Below are 19,091 nucleotides of genomic sequence, written 5' to 3' on the forward strand. Positions count from 1 at the left end.
GGCTGTCCTACTGTACTTGCAATCAATTCTAGCGATTTGAAAATGTCAACAAGAACACAGCAACGACAGCTCTACGTTTTACTCACGGAACACAGTATCCCACTGAACCTCAATTGAGGGGAATCACGAGCGTGCGTGAACACCGGCTCAAATTCATGGAGACTAGTATCACATGCCACACGCTGAAACAAAATGCAGACTTTAACGAAACGCGACGCCCCGTCAGGCAATGTTGTATAAACGTGGCACAAATGTGATGCGACAAACGGCAAGTTGTGGAATGGAACAATATAATGGAGAGGCACGTACACCATCCCAGCACTGTCGAAAGGATATTCTAAAGGTCGCATAATGGCGCTCGTCATTTTTAATAACATGGCAACGGGAGTTGTAAGCGAAGGATCTTTTCAAGCGCGCGCGCTAGTGTCGCACGGCCCATCAAGTGACGCCAGCGAATGCAGGTAATTTTCTCGTCGGCAGGGCAGCTAGAGAAGAAAGGGAGCCGTCTAAATTGGCCAACAGACGTCCAAGAAGAGCGTCAACATAAAAAGAAAGGCACCGATGGGAAACATCGCGACGTGCTCGTAACACATCGCGGTGTACTAGCGCCTCACCGGTGGAGTGCGCAGACGTCCGCTTCGAGCTCGTAATTACGGTGCCGGGGAGAGGAAGGCAATAAAAAAACGCAAAACAAATAAGCGGCGTAATAAGGCGTCGTGGCTCTTTAGCTTAATCGACGCGAGCGACGGAGAGGGCGGCCAGGGGAAAAGTGGGCAGACGACCGGACACGAAGCGGTGAGCACTGCACCGAGAAATTGAGCCGCCGCCGCGGAGACTTTATAACCGGCACAAAACACCGTCACGAACCCCATGCGAGGCGGCGATCGAGGCACGGCTAACCCAGAGCAGGCTCGACCGCTTTCGTATTTAAACGGGCGCAGGAGGGTGTTTTCGAGCAGTGAGACTTTCGCGAAGCAACTAGTGGCCCCCGATTGCCGTGCAAATGTACGCCGCTAGTTGTTGATACGTTTCCCGCCACGGACGGAATTCACGTGCGCCCCGGAACGACGCCGTGCGCGCGTTCCGCGAGGGGTCAGAGCACCCGACGACTCCTCGGAGCCGGTTACTGACACAAGCCGATAAGCGGTTGTCTCGGGCTGCCCGAGAGCTACAACAAGTCGGTGGCGTTTCGCCGAGGCCGCTGACAGCGCTTATCACTGTTGACAAACGCAGTGAACAGCCGGTGGAAACGCGTGCGTTTGTTGCTGCGAGCGCACGCACGGCGCTTATGGGACGGAGGCAGACGACGCGGGCCTTGGGCGCGCGCAGGGAAGGCCGTGCTCGATACTAGGCCTCGCCTCCCGTGCGGTAGCCTGCGGCAGCGTCTTCCGCTGTCATCGCCGCTAGCCCGAGTCGCGATCGGTCACTGATAGCGTCCAAAACAAACTCGAAAGGCGACTCTACACACAAACATGGCGGCCCCCAGGTACAGAACAAGCCTAAAAAAAAGTTTTGGGCAACTCACCTGTTTTCTCTTTGATTTCGCAGAGGACGCTGAAGAGAGCGGGCTTCATTCGGTGGCAGTTGAGCGTGTGTTTCCTGGCAAAAGAAAAGGGCAGAAAGACAGCCCGTAAGCCGGATGCAGGCTTACGCTAGAGTGCCGATATCGTCGGCCGGAGAGGAACTAAGCCTTTCCGAGCCGACGATTCCGGCGTTAGGGTTAGGGGGTACGGGGGCAGTCCGACGCGGCTCGCGCGCGCGGCACAACACGCGTTACACGGGTGTCCGCGCCATCGCCGGGCTGCCGCCGGCGATCGTGGGCCATTGCCCGCTGCGTGATCACCAATTCCGTTGTTCTCCGAGCCGCGTAGAACCGGGGAAAAATCGTAGACCCCGGAGGCAGGCTACGTACCTAGCTTGCGCTTCGTCCAAGCTCTGGTCGGTGATGTTCATGATCTGTTGGAGAATTTCCGAAATGTCGTGCTTCCTCGGCTCCTGGTCGGGTGCGGCCTGTTGGCCCGTCGGGTCGACACCGTGCGATTGCGGAGGCATTCCGTAACCATGCTGGGGCACGACATGGCCCGCCATGCTCACGATGGGATGTTGTGATACTGGGTGCATCATTCTTTGTTGCTCGTCCATCGCTCGGAAGCACCTTTTCACGGGCGGCCCGGCTACAAACACCAGCGGTAGGCCTCACACGGCGTCAGCCACGGCTCCCGGAGCACCACCATCCATAAGTCCGCACTCACGCTACGCTAAACCAACTGTAATTGAGTGTTTTGATTGGAATACTTTTGACGGACAGCGAGCGGCTTCAGGGTGGGTTGAACGATAATGCCAGTCAAGCCACTTCGCCATAAAAGATGAGCGTATGCTGTGACGACAGCTACGTCATAAAAGGGAGTAACCAATGCGCGCGCCCGGCGCTGGTCACGTGGTCGTCCGGGATGGGTGTCAATCACTTTCGAACCTTCCAACGAAGCTCCGCCCACTGCGTGATAAACGACAAGCGGAACTTCCGGTTTTCTCGCTCCTGCGCATGCGCCTTGGTCGTTTGCGACGGTCACGACGTGCTCGGTTTTATTTAAAACTAAATTCAAGCTTATTTAAAGTATATAAAAATTAACTGATACAATTGTACAATAATAGTTATTTCATAAATTTTTTATGAACGTTTTTGGGCAGTGTCTAATTTTTCTTTGCCGTTAAACTACATCAATGTTTCACGACGTTAGTTATAACATGTTTTGCAATCTAGTTTAATTTAACTTGATAAAGTCAAAATTATAACAGTATGCTACTGTTTCTTTTTGATTTTCACATATTATCTAACTGTTTATTAAAAAATGTACATACCACATCTAATCTGGTAGATGGCAGCACTTGTAGGCCACAGTTTTCTGAAAAGTTGGAAAGGTTTGTTTTGAGCTTCGAAGATCGGGTTTCTGCAAATTTTACGGCTGTTTGGCGGTGGTTGACGCCGGTGTATGGAGTCAAATACTCAGGCCTTCGCTTCCTTCTCACGTATCAATTGTAAAACGGCCCATCCGTACGGTATCGGGAAGGCACCATGTCCGGTCTCGTTCGTGTGATGGACTTGTCAGAACAGCAAGGTTTCAACGCAGATATTCGGCTACTACATCCCGTCTAGGTCGTCTTCGTCTGCATTTATATAGCCCGGGCGTCCCTCATCGCTTCCTCTGTGACTGGGCCTATACGTGTTTCCCGAAGGTAACGATTTTCAAAAAGCTTTTCCCGCGAGTGTCGGTGCTCCTCGCGTGATTGGCTTGTCGCCGAATCGAGCGTTTCGTTTTTGCCTTTGGTGCGGCAACCAAGATTTCGCTAATGCATTTGTCTTTAACTGGTGTAACGCAGTAGAAGTTTATCTTTACCGGGTTTGTTTCATTAATATTTTACGTTTCAGGTCAGATCAAGATGCCGGGGGCCGGCCTCGTCCATCTACGTGTGAGTACTGCAGCCTGATCTCGGTGCATTGTTCCGGGCGGACGGGTTTATCTTGACAAGAGGCGTGCTGAACGAGTGCACGCTGTCTTCTTCAGGCAAGCGATACGAATTAGCGGCCAGATAAGGCGCAGTTACGCCGGGTCCGCGTGCTTTCGGTCTTCCAGCCACGGCAAGCTTTCGTTATTTAAATGGCTAAAGCTTTCCGTGTGCAAGGCGATCACCGAATCCGCTGAACTTAAAGCTAAACACTCGGTATTACCCAACTCTTTCTGGCATTCTTGGCGAACGCTATACACGACTGGAGTGCAGCTTCGTAATCTTGTTGCTGTACTGTGCGTTCGCACACTTTCAGCGTCGTGTAAATTGAGGTTGACTGTTAAAGCCGTTCGCTGTTGCATGAATAGTGAATTATTTCGAGATTTCGCAGGCGGATTTGTCACACTTTCGTCCAATGGGGAATCGTAGAAGTTAGTGTGGCCAGACTTTTGTTTTTCTGGCTCAGATAAAAGTCCTAAAGCTCCAGTTATGGAGGTTTTCATGCCTACCTGTGCATTGTTTACATTTATCATTACGACGTGCGCAAAAATTCCGCAGCATGCCGTGCACGTCTGGCTTCTGAGGCAGTAGTTTTGGTGGCTTCTGAGTCGTGCTGATACATTTTGTGCCATGTTACTGCCACGTAGACTAGCTGTGTTCTTGTGTAAGCTTATGACAACTGAGTTCGATAAGTGTAGCTATAGGGGCTTGTTAGTGGTTGCCTTTTGTGTCGACCCATATGCCGTCTAAGCCCGTGTCATTGTGCCTGCACTGCGAAAAATTCAGTGAAAACCTAGTCCAGTGTCGATATGTTGTAGCAATGCGTTGTGCTTTATTCTATGCTAGTCTTATTACCCACCGCTCACGGCCAGTTGATTTCTTTGATAACACAGGCAGACCGTCATTCTGACCACTGGCCAAGTGCGAAGAACGTGAAAAGGCATTGGGCATTAGCATCAAAAAGTCATCGCTGCAAAATACCGGCCCACCATGTCGGCTTAAACAGATCCTAAGGTTTCTGTGCATGCTACCCCCCTATCTAAATTGATCCACAAGCTTTATGTTCGACAAAGATTTAACATGCCAGGCCCTTGAATTGTGGCATGTTTCTGCTACTCAAGTCACTGAAACCACAATTCAGCATTGATACTGGAGCAAAAGGGCTCATCCATGGCTGCCATATTGAGATAGTACCTGTGTGATAGCTGTACATGCAATAGAACTGGTGCGAAGTTGTTACACAGTTAAAAATGCAGAGTGTTTAATCCATCCTATTTCTCTTTATTTTGTTCTGGCGACCGTTTAGTCTTTGCACAGCTCAAAAGCGGCAAGCAAATGAGGCATTGGTGACATTGCCAAACTCGGCGACCCTCCTTTATTACAACATTTTGCATGGCCACATGTTGCAGCAACTGCATCAAATCAGCCAACGGCGGCGACACACGCTACCCATCAATCACAAAGAGATCAGGATAGCTGCACTTCACACAAAACATTTCTTTATTTCCATGAAATAAAATTATGCTTTAAGCCATGAGGATAACCTTTTGCAGCCACGAGGCTGTGTAGTCAAACTGCCATTAAGCACAGGCTATTATGGAAAGTTTTTCAGCACGCACACAACAAAGGCATGAGGAAAGAAGACAAAGAAGCCTCACGTCTTTGTTTGTTGCGTGCATGCTGAAAAACTTTCCCTAATGAATTCTTTCCAACTCGCCCAGTTTTCTATTCTCTTACAGAACAGGCCAGACTATGTCCGCTGAAGGGAGTGGAAAGGAGGGGGGGGAGGAGAGAGGCTGCATTACGAATCAAAGAATAAACATAGACACAGAGTAATATTGCTGTTAAATGATTCTTTAAAATACCTAATTGTTGTTACATGGCATAGTACCATACACGTTGCAATGACAGCTGTAGTGCTTTGTGCTGAAACTGTCTTGCTGCAGTGTGTTCGGGTCCAATATGGCTCGCGACCTGCCAGCTGCCGATGCCTGCTTTAGGCCAGGATAGATTGCTCTGGCAAGTATGGAACACGCAGGCATGCAATTGTGGCTAGTGCTCGATATGGTCGAGGTGGATCTGTTGTCTCCATCAAGTAAGAAGCACTTTTCATTGCTAAGGTTGAGCATTCGGCTTACGTTCAAGCAAAATGTCAACATTTTTAAAAATGTGGACTAGACGTGTAATTGTTGCATGTGTATGCACAGTAGTATTTGAAGGAGTACCGAAAGAACATTTGTTTCATTTTTATTTTCTTATTCATTTCATTTATTATATTCTCAGAGCCAGAGGCATATATAGATAGCTGTTTGCCCTAAAATTTGCTGTGGAGGCGCAGTTTCTCAAGAGCGCAACAACTAATATGTTGCTTTTTTTTTTAAGGCAACCAGTTCAAAACGTCTGCGAAGTGCTGTGCAGCTTCTAACATTAAACAGGAAGATTCATCACTGAAATCCAATCTACTGATCTCGTAGTACCCAACAACGATTAAGCACTTACGTACACTACAACCATACTGCCGAAACCAGAGTCCATTCAGCACTTGGCAAGGCAAGAGGCTTTTCGAGCGAAGCACACAATCATAAGTGTCAATATGGCAGCTTTCAGAGGCACTCTCTGACCTTCAACCACAGCACCAGGCGAACTGGCACGCTCTTAAGTTAGTGAAAATATTGTGTGATGGCTAGCTCTGTTTTTGCTACACAAATTTTTCCTTTTCGTGTTGCCTGTCGAGCTGTACCTAAGGTGGTTTTTGAAAAATAAGTTGCATAAAAATTCAGCGACGATTATGATACTGCCTAATGCGAATTCTAAGCACAGGTTTGTGTTGGGGCAATGCCAACTATGTTTGAAGTTTTGGCTTTCAGCAGTCGTAGCAATGTAACATTCGTTACATATTGCCACAGAAACTGCCAGCGCTGGAGCGCTACGCGTTCGCTCTATTGGTTATGCCGACACCAACGGCGACGCCGCTGAACGCAGGAACGGGCGCCTAAGAGCTGCACTCTAAAATGCCCGGCCTCCACGCAATGTGCAGCACAGTCCCATCAAAAGCTGAAAGAAAGGCCTTTCTTAGCGATACTCACAGATGAAGAGGTTGACTCAACGTGCAAAATTTGTGACAAAAATGCCATAGCAAACCAAAGTCACATCTTCTGGGAATGTGAGGGCCTTCCCCCACCCAGAAAGCTTCTGCCGGCTCTCTCCGAAACGACATGGGAGACCTTAATACGGTCCCCCATCAAAAAACTGCAGAAAGCAGTCATTGCATGGGAAGAAGAGGTCGCCGCAGACAAGCGGCCAGCTCCAAACCCATGAAGTTTCTTTTAATAAAGTTGTAGCGTTCTCTAGAGCCCGTTCTAAACTCTCTTGGGGCAACTAATACAAGTACACATGCAAGGTATCCACTACGCCATAAATCATAATTTTTGTGTAGTAGGACAGGACCCACTATGCCATTATTCGTCTTTCTGCGGATAAGCGAAGTACCCTCTACACATCTGTAGGGTATTCTGTGCATGTTTGGGTACAGCGCGAGGAACGACGAAGACTGAATAGAACAGATGGGACACCTAGTTTTTGCCGATGCTGAGATATTGTCAAAACGTAGTTCCCAGACAACTAGAGAAGTGATAGAGGCATTCCACATTAACCGAATGAGGAACGCATGCGTAAGTGAAGCATCGTTGTCTCTTATGGACAACGAGTTCGCCTATCTTCTCAGCATGTGTGCCGTTAGGTGATACGCTATGCTACTTTTTCCATTTGTTTTTAACACTTCTGCGCAATATTGACACGTTTTTTTTTCTTTTACATTCATATGTTCTTCAAATAAATCTTTTCAGTTTCGAGACAGCGCTCGTCCGTGTCCCTTCTGTTCTATTCTGTCTTCGTTGTTCCTCATGCTGTACCCAAACATGCTACCGTACCAACTAGCCCAACGTTCAATACTATTGTATTATGTGCACTTTGTTGATGCTGCATGTGGCTGATGACGATGAAGAATTGTGGCTGAGTACTTTGCAGTGCGTGGGAAGCATTAAACTACACACTCGTTGCGCAATTAGCATTGTGTGCTGACTGGTTGTTATGTTACTCTTCTGCCACGCTGTATTACATAGGTTAACGGGATTCCTTGCCCGACATGACACCTGTATAGGGTCTTTTTGCAAATAAGTTTCAAGCACTAGTGTGGCTCTCTGGTAGAATGCTCGACTCCCACGCAGAGGGCCCGGGTTCAAATCTCATTCGATGCTGTGTATTTTTTTTTTCTTTATTTTTATTTTTTCATGTCTATCAGTTACGCCGCCGACAGGAACGCTGCTCAACACAGGAACAGGGGCCTAAGAGCTGCGCTCTAAAAGTACCATACCATTTATGGGGCTCTCAAGCAATCGATGCTTCGTACCATAATCGTGAAGGCAAAAGCTGCCCAAAAATGCAGGCTCAGAACTCTTTTTTCCGTGGTAACTCCCTTAGTCTGTACTATCTTAAGTTCCTTAAAAGCACAACAAATATTTGCTCATAGCATAGTTTGATCTGACCAATACGAAATGCATTACCTCCGTATCGTGGCTTCAAGCAGAACTTCCTATTCCATCACAGAAATTGCAGGTGATGGCCGCATGCTATCACAAGCTGCTGAGATGGGGTTCGGTCATCCTGGTGCAGTGTTTGCAACTTGCACGATGACCTTGCTGCCGCTGATTGCTGGGTGGGCTGCCACACCGGCCATCCCTTCCTCTACGTCTTACGGTCGATGTGGGAAAAGCCCGGTCTTCTGTGGTCGCGCGTCTTTGGGAACACAGTTATGCCCACTCTACCCTTCTTTTCTCTCTTATCTTGTCTGATGCCTGTGCTCCCCTTTATGACGATCCAGTCAAAGCCACTTGAGTTTCAGTGGCATATTCGGGGTGTAACCTGAGACCACTGCACGACCTGTCTGACCCGTGTAGTGGTGTTTTGTTACACCATGTGGCTACCCTTTTATTTAGCTTTCTGTGGCATGAGGAGTCCTTCTTCAAGCCCAAAATCACCCCTACACTCTGCACGCATTTTAAACTGGTCACATTAAATTATGATGGTATTACTTGTTCCTGCACATTCAAACATGGACTGATATCATTGAGTACATGTGCAGCTGCTGTGCATGATAGGAGCAGTCTTTGCCATTCTGCTTCTGTATTGAGCTCATGGCAGCGTTCAGGAGAATATCATTTTGGTTTTTCCTGTTGAAAATTGGGGGGAAATCGGAGTAACCGAACTCCACTCCTGTTGTGAAATGCTTTTACACACCCTGCCCTTTGGTATAGGTGGCTAAGTGGTTTCCTCATGGTACAAAACAGTTTCCTTCTTACCACGTTGCACTTCAACCTACTAATAATGGCTGCTGCTACAGGCACCCTTGGCAACATTTTGGCAGCAACCTCGTTGTTCAGTGGACCTTTTCAGAAAGTCGCGTCCACCCATGGCACGGGCCGGCCAAAAAGCCAGGATGAAAACACACCGCCTCCTCTGTCGTCTGCTACCGCCATGTATTTGAATGGCCGTCACGACAGACGCAAGCATTGTGAAGCATTTTCTCACTGTTTTTGGTCAGCCATTATGCTATGGAGGCTTCCTAAATTTTTCTATTACATGCAACTATTCAGTTGTCATGCTTAGAGGCTCAAGAAATCGAGTCTGCATTTTGTTACGTTGTTTGTTACTGAAAGCATGTTGCAGGGACGGGCATTTTTCTTTTAAAAGAAGATTTTATGCTTACCCCAGCTGCACTCCTGCTGGAATGTTTGCAGTAAGGTCCCATTTTATAGTCATGACCTTCCACTGTAACAGTTGGCGTTACTTACTGAGGTTGTCAAAAAAAACTGCTGATTTGTCTTTGTGCCTTGCAAAAACCTCTAACCAATTCCTGGGAACTGATCTTGAAGGCGATTCTTGGCCCCAATGCAGTGCACAGATCTGCAAAGGAATATTCTTATCAAATTTTTCAGGCCGGCACGGTGGCCCAGTGGTTACAGTTCTCAGCTGCTGACCCGAAGGACATGGGTTCAATCGCAGCCGCGGTGGTGACACTTTGATGGAAGCAAAATGCTAGAGATTTGTGTACTGTGCAATTTCAGTACATATTGCAAGACCCCAGGTGGTTGTAATTATCTGGAGCCCTCCACTACAGCATCTGTTAATAGTCTGTGTCACTGTGGGACGTTAAACCCCATAAACCATTCTTATTAAATTTGCAAGCTGTGGTTCATATTATTCAATATGACATGTAGTATAGTTCATTGTTTTGTTTGTTGTAAAGACTGCTAATTTGCCTTTGTCTGCAATCTTCACACTGATTTAGCCAAAAATGAGGGCTATGCCTAATTGTTGTTTGCATGGCGATAAACTGTAGTCTCTGAGTTCTGCTTTTAATAATTGGTTGCAGTTGCTTGAGAGGTGCATATAAACACAAATGCGCAGTTTTTTTGCGATAGACGAGGCAAGTGAGAGTGCATCCTCCTGCGTACTGGCGATTAATGCAGTGGACGCACCCCTTATGCAGCTTTGCTTCTTTTGGAAAATGGTAAGACCTGCCGCTATTGTTCAGTGTGTTACAGTCACAGCCGAGCACACAGCACATTTGCCCACTGCCTTTTTCCTTCTGCAGTGCATGCTAAAGGACACAATCTTCAAGAAAGGCTTGCTGAAGGTTCAGCTATATGCACATGCAGCTTCGAACTAATGGCCACAAAAGATGAGTGAAAAGTTAGACAAAAGTTTCGCTCGACGCCTTTGCATGCCTCTTGATGGCTTCTTAGCACCCACATTCACTGAACAGTGCCACCAGGACAAAGTGTGGCACTTCATGTTTTTAAAAAAGTGCATTTGAAGGGCCCCTCACCAGATCTGAGCATTGCAAATAAGCAAGCGCAACACATACATCAGGCAGTGACAGTCATATCTGCAAAGTATGAGATGGCTCGGTCGTGCGGAAACAGTTGAAATTTCAAACTGAAAAGCTTGTACACTTCTTCTAGAGTAAGCTGGAGTGAGAATCAAGGTCACATGCACTGCTTGGAATGTGCATGTGACTTTGGTTCATCATCCAACACGGAGCACTCTGTGCCGCCACTGCAAATGCACAGCAAAGCAAAGTAGAAAGAGAAGGAAAAAAGAAAGGAGGTCGGGCTCATCACATGAACATGAAGCACTTCCTTGGCTCCGGCACATGGGAGAACGGGGGTTGCAGACATTGGCCGAGACAAAAGGGGAGAGTGTCTCTGCCGACAGTCACTCTGTCCCTATACATCTACCCAGGGTGCATAAGGCTGGTTACAACTGCTGCTGTCATTGACAACACACGGCCATGATTTTTGTCGTCACCAGGGCATTTTATCACACCCATGCAGTTTCACCATTGCCAGAGCATGAGGGATCATTTATTTTTCTGGTGACTCTGCTGGTATTTCACTCTGTGTTTGTGACACAATACACCAAGTGAAGGAAAATGATGCTGTCATCACAGTGTAGTGCTGCTTTTCTTGTATTTCAGTACCCACCCCCCGCAACATTCAATCACACAATGTTTGGCACACAGGGCACATTGGCCTGGTCATTTTTAAACACTCCAGGTCACTCTGAATACATTCTGCTTATAGATGAAGAATGAAAAAGCGCTTAAGATGGGACGAGATGAAGACAATCAAGCACACTGCTCAAGTTCAGTTCTGCTGGTTGTTTTAGAGCGCCTCGCTCCAGCTCCAAGCATTCTCAACTCCAACCTCGGACTGAGGTCTGAGCACATGACTGTTCCAGCTTTCGTTCTGGCTTGAGGTCAGCTGTGGCTGCATGTGCAGTACACCTGTACGTCTTGTTTGTTTGTGATGGAGGATGTGAAGACGTATATCCTCTTCTGGCCTCCAGTTGGTCTGGTGCGTGCCAGCACATTCGGCTTGGACGCACTTTCTCAGTCTCGGATTAAGAGTGGGCTTCGCATTGTTGCAGTCCGATTAAGAGCACGGTGGCACCCGGCTGAATGTACCCATAATTACATGTGCCAAAGTTAACCTGTACAGATTTTTTTACATTGGTGCAATATGTTCGGGGGCTTCTTTAAAATAGAGTAGTGAGCTCCTTGTAGCCATATGCCAGATTTAAAACTTTTTAGTCTAGCTTGCCTAAACTTGTTCTAAATTGTAGTATGGTCTGGAGGTTGCACAAATAAGAGATTGGTGCAGAACTGCTGCTGAAAAGCTTACACAACACTTCTTTGAAATGTTACTTTAAGGAGTACTGGCACAAAGATGTATTTTGTTTTTTCTGCTGCATTAGGTAACCAGTGACTGACTTACCATGAATGGAAATCGTTTGCTCTTACACGTGGCTGTTAATTATTTCAGGACAACCTTATACCACCCAGTCACAGTTTCAGTTAAAGAGCACCGGGAAAGGCGGGGCCAGGGTGGTTTTCTTCTAAACACAACTAGCCATGTGACTGCACAAAACAGTGTCATATGGTACCATAAGTGTAGTCGCTGACAGCGGACGCACAAGACGATTAGATCCACTTCTCATGAGCCACACGAAGGAGTACTGCCACAAATTTTAAATATTTACATATTGTTGCTCTAAATAGAAACACGGGTGTCAATAACCCTAAAGAAGGGTGTCGTAGTGCTTGGGAATGCATTTAATACATTTTTAATAACTCTACCTTAAAAAAAAAAAAAACGCTTTTGGTTTTGGTATCGAGGGGGCAGTTTCGCAGTGATGTGTTAACACAGTCCAATGTCATGTGAAGATGACAACTCGCCACATACTAGCAGCAGATCTGTTGTGTGCCGTCAGTCGTACGTGGTGTACGTAAACAGTGATCACTGAATTGTCGTCCACCGGCTCCAACAGCGTTTTCGGCAGCTTCGGCCGCATGCAAGGCGTAGAGTTCACAAGCCCACTGAACTACGTTGACTCATTATGATAATGTCCCTTGCGGTGTAGCTAGCTTGAGGATACTGGGTGATGAAAACTTTAAAATCCAACTCGGATATTTTATATGCGTTTCCTGGCTTTGGTGTGTGGAGAGCATCATAGGTCAGCAAAACAATTGCAGCTCACTCAGACTCACTCAAGAAATATATTTTGCTCTGAGGACTCGCTCGGACTCAGTCTCACCAAAATTTTCCTCAACCGGACTCACTCGGACTCAAACTCGCCAGCACATTACTCAGCCGGACTCTTTCAGACTCACAGCTTGACCTGAGCCTGAGTGAGTCCGTTAGTGTAAAACTAGCTTTTTCGATCACAGTGTCAATGCTCTATAAAGGGACACTAAAGGCAAATATTAAGTCGACGCTGATTGTTGCAATAGCATTGCAGAAACCTCGTAGTGCTTGTTTCGTGCCAAGGAAATACTTATTTTGAAAGAAAATCACGTTTTAGTGGTCCGCACTGCGTTAGCGCACTTCTAATCACCCGCCTGAAAAGACCTTCTGACGTAGCAGTTGCCGTGCCCAACGTTGCCCGCCTTTACTGCCCGGCCGCCGAAGCTACGGTTTCTTGCGCAACAGCGGCCATCAAGCTTGCCAAGACACAGCCATGGGCCACACTTGAAACTGTATATAGTTCACTGTAGCGGAGCTTAGCTTGGCCAGCAGCAGCAGAAGTAGAGTATCGACGGGGCGAAAATAGCGAGAGCCAAGCACACGCAGCAGTACGCGATACCGAAACTACCATTGAGACGCGGAGCTTGGCAAAAACGGAACTTTTCAACCACTCGCGCCGTTCACCATGGTAGTGCCAAGAGGTTCTTTTTTCTATGAAACAAACAGAAACGAACAAGCAGCATTATATTATGTCTTGTGATGCACGGAAGGTTCTTTTTTTTTATCACAGCTAGTTTGATTAGTAGTGGTTAATTGTACTCGGGACTCTTTGACGTCATCAGGATCATTTCCAAAATGTCCCACTCGTGGCGCAGATCATGTCGTACATTTACCTTAATTTCTCGATTGCTAGAGCACTGCTGTTGATACTATTGACATTTTAGACCTTCTCACACATTGACCTTTCACTGACATAAATTGTTGTTTGCCTTTAGTGTCTCTTTAACGTGAATATCTCACATAATCGGTGGTCAACGATGCACCATTTGATCTTGTACCATCCAATATGAGTTATCAGTGGTTTCAATCCAGTAAGGACATTTTTTTATGAAATACGCGACTCACACGACATATTTCTATCATGAAGAGCTTGCGTGGGGAATTCATGGCACTTCCCCCCCCCACCAGCTCACGCCTCTGATCGATAAATATTGAGATGGCGCAAGAACACTATGTATATATATAGTGCATTGAGATATAGGTGAATAGACTTGAGTACAAACTGAAGCATATAAAGGCTGATAATAAGGCTGAACATGAGTAGATAGGACCATAAGTCGGCAATAACAGGTGCAGCTCACTCAGACTCACTCAAGAAACATATTTTGCTTAGGGTTCACTCAGACTCAGACCCACCAATATTTTCCTCAACTAGACTCGCTCGGACTCAGACTCACTAAAATTCGCCTCAGCCAGACTCGCTCGGGCTCAAACTCACCAAATATTACTCACCTGGACTGACTCAGACTCACGGCCCGATCCGAGTGAGTGAGTCGGCTCATGAGTGAGTTTGCTGACCTATGGAGAGCATTAACACTATATGCCAATAAAATGGAAAATGATCCTTTTTTTGGTCCTTTAAGCCAAATTACTTTTTTCAGTAATTCACTAGTATGTAGCATTTTTGATTATGCTTAATGACACATGGTGGTGGCTTGTGGCAGGTAAACTTTCCTATTTCTGGCCTCGTAGTTATCTAATTATGGTGCTAGAAATGATTGGAACAAGGGTTTACTTACCTGTAGTAGTGTTAATCACTCGAATAATTGCCCAGCAGTATGTTACATCATGAAATGGTGTGCCATACCATATTTTCTCGCATATAACCCACCCCGGCATATCACCCACACCCCTAACTTTAACTCTACAAAAAGGGGGGAAAGAAAAATGATATAACCCCTGCATATAACCCGCACCCCGACGTTTCACATTTTTCTGTTTTTTGGTGGGGGTTATATGCAAGAAAGTATGGTACATGCAATAAAGCTGAGCTCTTTGATGCTGGCAGTACTGAGAAGGGACAAAATGTCTGTAGTTTTTTGTGTGTCATGTTAGTGACAAGCCTAGTTGTGAGCCATGGTGTTGGAATAACTTCCGTGCCATGTGCCAACCAGCCGCAGTGGCTTAGCGGTAATGGCATTCCGCTGCTAAGCACAGGGCCACTGGTTCAATTCCCAGTGACCGTGACCGCATTTAAATGGAGACAAAATGCAAAAGCGCTTGTTTACTTATAATTACGGGCGCTTTGGAGTATACAAGGTAGACAGAATCAGTCTGGAGTCCCCCAAATGGTGCGCCTTGTAATCATGTGGTTTTGGCACCTAAAACCCTGCATTTAATTAATTTTTTATCTTTACCAAGAGGTGTTCACTATCATCACTGGCCCTAAGCTGCCTGATGCTGTGCAATCCATTTAGTAGTGGCCATAGTCTGAGCAAGCACAGCTGACGGCGCCTTATAATAAGGTATACCATGTTGGGACAATGCCAGGAATGACGTTAATTGATCTACAAATTATGATACTGTGGAGGGGGAGTACCACTGGTCAGAAGTGCCAATTTTCAAGTGGGTATCTATAAATATGGCACTTCTATAAAAATTCACAAGTGGAAATCGCTGGTGGTCACCTGCAAGTCTACTTATGTAGGCACACTCACAAAATCCTCTGGAAAATTGACAACATTACACCCACCTGCAACACTCTTGAGGTGGCATGTTGTCATGCAGTGATGGAAAAAGTGTGTAAATGCAAAACGGGACAATCATCTTCGACCATTTTGTTTGAGACTGTTGGTTCTTGTGTTATCATGTTGTCACGTGGTTGTGATGAAGAAGCTAGGTAAGGATGAAACACTTTATTGCGCAAACTTGTGCTCAGAAAGAAAAGAAGTGACACACTCAGTGCAACGATAGCCTCGATCACAATCGTCGGCCGTTGGTAATCTGATCAGTGCAAAGCACGTCGGCATTTATATGTGTGGCATCGAAGATTCCAATGTTATCGTTGATGGCCACGTTAGTTCCAGAATAAACACTATTGGCCGCGTTGTGCGCACGATCATATCGGAAGATTCTAAAATAATCGGGAAGGTTCCCAAACATTCGGGTGCGGTTTGCACAAGGCAATGGTTACACGTGTATCAGGCCGTTTACATAAGAAATCATGCCATCTCCCACTAAAGGGGACCATGACGCGATGCGAAGCGCCGTTTCAGCATGTCGAGCCGGCATTTCAGAGGGGGAACGGGGAGAGGGGAAGGAGAGATGAGGTGTGTGGAGAGGGTTTGCGCATGCGCAGTAAGGGTGGTGACGCCGCACACCACTGGTTTGAATTCCGCCATTAGATGCTTCGCATCTAAAACAGAAGAAGAAGCACACTTGGCAATAACATTAGTGGGTGATATCTATATAAGAAATAAGGTAGATTATTTCAGAACGGTGAACAATTGGGCTTGTTGAGAACGCCAGAAGTGATGGCATGATGGTGGCATGGCAGCTCGTATGTCACAGACTTGTGTCCTAGCCGAGGGTTCAAGTTTTTATTTCAGATCGACAGCAGTTGAAATTTTGAAGCTGGGTTTGCTTTGCCATCCCTCTGTCTCTCCTTTCTGCTGTGCCAGTGGCTGTCGTCATTTGATTGTCAGGCCAACGCCTTGTTCTTAGCTTCAGGTGGTGGGCAAAGGAAACATCGCACACTGCCTCCACTGCATTGTTCACACTGCAAACACTCCAAACAACACAGCACTTTAGTCCTCATGGAAGTGCCAGAAGGCGTCGCTCTATTCTGCGTGACGAAGTATTGAATTGTGGCATTACACCCATGTACCACTTGTCAGAGCCATCATGCAGAAAGCTCTGAAAAAAAGATTCATGACCCGTTCCACTCTGTGAAGGTGGATGACCAGTGAGGCAGGGTACAGAGGTTTCCTCGTAGTGCAAAAAACAGACAGGACAAATGTAGACATACAGGGAAGGGACACAGAGGTGAGACAGAATTTTCATGAAAGGTACAGAAAGTCCCTGTTGAGTTTTGCATACGCCGCTTTAAAGTTCTCCATTTGAGCAGCATGAGTCTTTTTGCCGCATTCTCAATTTCTTAATGTTTTAGTTGACCAGTGGTGAGGAGTGGTGTTTGCCCAATTTGTGTGCCACATACGTTGTTGTTTGGTGCCTGCGTCATCCATTCTTCATTTTAAGTCGACCAGTGGTGATTGGTGGAGTTTGCCCAATTTCTGTGGCACTTACCCGCTATTTTTGTAAGACATTCCTGCTAGGAATCTTTCTGTTGAGTAGCTAATTGTTGACTAGGCAACCGTTCATGGAGTTATGATATGTTCATATTTCTTATTGCTGTCCAGGTGGCAGTCACGTCAACCAATTCGCCCAGTTCGCCACCCTTTTCAGCACTGGAAACTTGTTTCTTAAGGAAGTAGATCTCGAAGCTTTAATGAGTCACGTTGAGTTCTTCAGCTTATGTCTGCCCCCACGGTAGCTTAGTGGTTGCGGTGCTCGGCTTCTGACTCAAAAGACACGAGTTCAATCCGAGCCACGGCTTTCGTATTTCAGTGAAACCAAACTGCTAGAGGCCCGTGTACTGTGCTATGTCAGTGCATGTTAAAGAACCCCAGGTGGTCGAAAATACAACGTAGAACCGAGACACCGTAGTGGAGAGCTCCACTCTGCTACAGTGTCTCCATAGCCTGAATCACTTTGGGACGTTAAACTCCATAAAGTTGACCAGTCAGCTTGCGTCTAACAATGGCACGGAAGTTTGAGCGTCTGGCAGTTACTCTCGCTCATGGCCTGATGGAAAGACTGCCATTTGTGTCTCTGCAATTTCTTTTCTAAATTGTTTTGTTCATCACGGCAACAAAAGTGACCTGGCGCATTGCGAGCAACACAAACCATCCTTGACTTCTTCTTGAAGATGTCAAGTCTCATATTGATATTTTACATGGACAAGCCTCTTTGGAATATGAAAACATGAGAAGATTTGTACTAACCAGCAGCAGTAAATAATAATCTGTTGATATTGCAATTGCAAAAGCTCACAATAAATATTAGAACATTTTAAAAGAATGGGATTGGATCGAAGGACCAGTTTTTTGTGAGGCACAACCATAGGAAGCGAAGGAAAGCAAACAGGTTCTGTTTGTATTTTTTTATTGAAGTATAGCAATTATGAGATCAGAGGAAAATGAATGAAAGTGAAAAAAAAAAGGAATAATTTGCCGTCTGTGGGTACCACGCCCACAACTCAACCTCACTCTCAGGGTTACACATACAGAAATAACCTAGAAATTTGACAGCAGAACACCTGCAGCTGTAGCACAATGGGTAGTGCATCGCAAGCGCAGTGCAAAGGTTGTGGCCTTTTTAAAGTCTGAAGAGCAGCGAGTGCCTTTACCTGTATTTTGTAGGTGTAGTGCTCGTTTCTTTTTACCTTGTTGAAAAAATAAAAACTAAGCTGCATCACAAAACAAGGGCACTTCAGTGCTTGCAAGTGGCGGTCACATTTTTGATAGAAGCAAAAATGCTTGAGGCCCGTGTGCTTAGATTTAGGTGCAAGTAAAACAACCCCAGGTGGTGAAAATTTCCGGAGCCCTCCACTACGGCGTCTCTCATAATCATATTGTGGTTTTGAGGCGTTAGACTTCAACAATTATTAATATCAGTGCCTGCATTTTTGACAGATACCAACTCTACTTGCTTCTGAAACATGTGGGCCCCAGGCACTTCCAGGCATTATTGCCAGATAGATAGATAGATGGCAATTTTTAATGATAATCCTGGAGATATTAGCCTGGCTTGTCGCCCGGCTTGCTACTTAAGTTGTCGGGTTACTTTTGCTCCAAGTGCTTTTAAGTATTATTTTCTATCCATAGAAGGAAAAGGCTTCATAGTGACAGCTCCAGAAAGGGGTTGGTCCTGAACTGAAACCTGAACATGAACAAACTTTTCCTCATGTGCAAAACTTCCTTTCTGAGAATTTTGTATGAGTTTTCTTTGTAGGTTTGTGCTACAAATGAGTGGATGACACTTTCATAAACGTTTTCCACCTTGTGGACTTCCGCAGAACTGATTTGGCATATTTTATTCTGGTATTGCCTATTGTGAGAATTTTTACTTTTATCTTGTGTTGTGGGCAAGTGAAATCACCTGCATAGGACAACTATTCTGTTAATTTTAGCTCAATAAAAACAAAAAGAGAATACGAAAGGTGTGCGCAGCCAAGTGCCAACTCCAAAACCCTTTTGGTGTCAACGTATCAGGGCATTAATATGAAAAAGTGAGTGTCAAAGCATAGTTGACTGAATGAAATATGCATCTTGAACTTTATAGTAACACTTGCAGCCAAAAGCAAACAAACTAGCTTTGATGCCTGTGTTGAAGTCCCAGACTAGTTTTGATAGTTTTTCTTTTCTCTTCATTATTTTCTAC

At 45.9% G+C, this 19,091-nt stretch overlaps 2 protein-coding genes across 8 annotated transcripts in view; one reads left to right on the forward strand and one right to left on the reverse strand.

Annotated features, from left to right (window-relative positions):
* The window catches only part of LOC119379570 (homeobox protein extradenticle), a 371,983-nt gene extending 369,631 nt beyond the window's left edge, over positions 1 to 2,352 (reverse strand). For 3 of the 7 annotated variants that reach the window (XR_007414951.1, XR_005181251.2, XM_037648872.2), the window contains exons 1-2: positions 1,913 to 2,352; positions 1,526 to 1,599 (exon numbers count right to left, since the gene is read on the reverse strand). Coding sequence is in view for 4 of the 7 variants with exons in the window: in XM_037648872.2 (XP_037504800.1) it covers positions 1,526 to 1,599; positions 1,913 to 2,142 (304 nt within the window). In the remaining 3 variants the exon portion in view is untranslated. The remainder of the gene's footprint in view (positions 1 to 1,525; positions 1,600 to 1,912) is intronic. The other 4 variants (XM_037648870.2, XM_037648874.2, XR_005181252.2 and 1 more) reach the window with 3 other exon arrangements.
* A 535-nt stretch (positions 2,353 to 2,887) lies between these two features.
* The window catches only part of LOC119379571 (target of rapamycin complex 2 subunit MAPKAP1-like), a 111,868-nt gene continuing 95,664 nt past the window's right edge, over positions 2,888 to 19,091 (forward strand). Inside the window, 2 exon segments of the mRNA XM_037648875.2 lie at positions 2,888 to 3,234; positions 3,428 to 3,468. The gene's annotated coding sequence lies outside the window, so the exon portion shown is untranslated.

The sequence above is a fragment of the Rhipicephalus sanguineus genome, chromosome 1, assembly GCF_013339695.2.
Source record: "Rhipicephalus sanguineus isolate Rsan-2018 chromosome 1, BIME_Rsan_1.4, whole genome shotgun sequence".
Classification (NCBI taxonomy): Eukaryota; Metazoa; Arthropoda; class Arachnida; order Ixodida; family Ixodidae; genus Rhipicephalus; species Rhipicephalus sanguineus.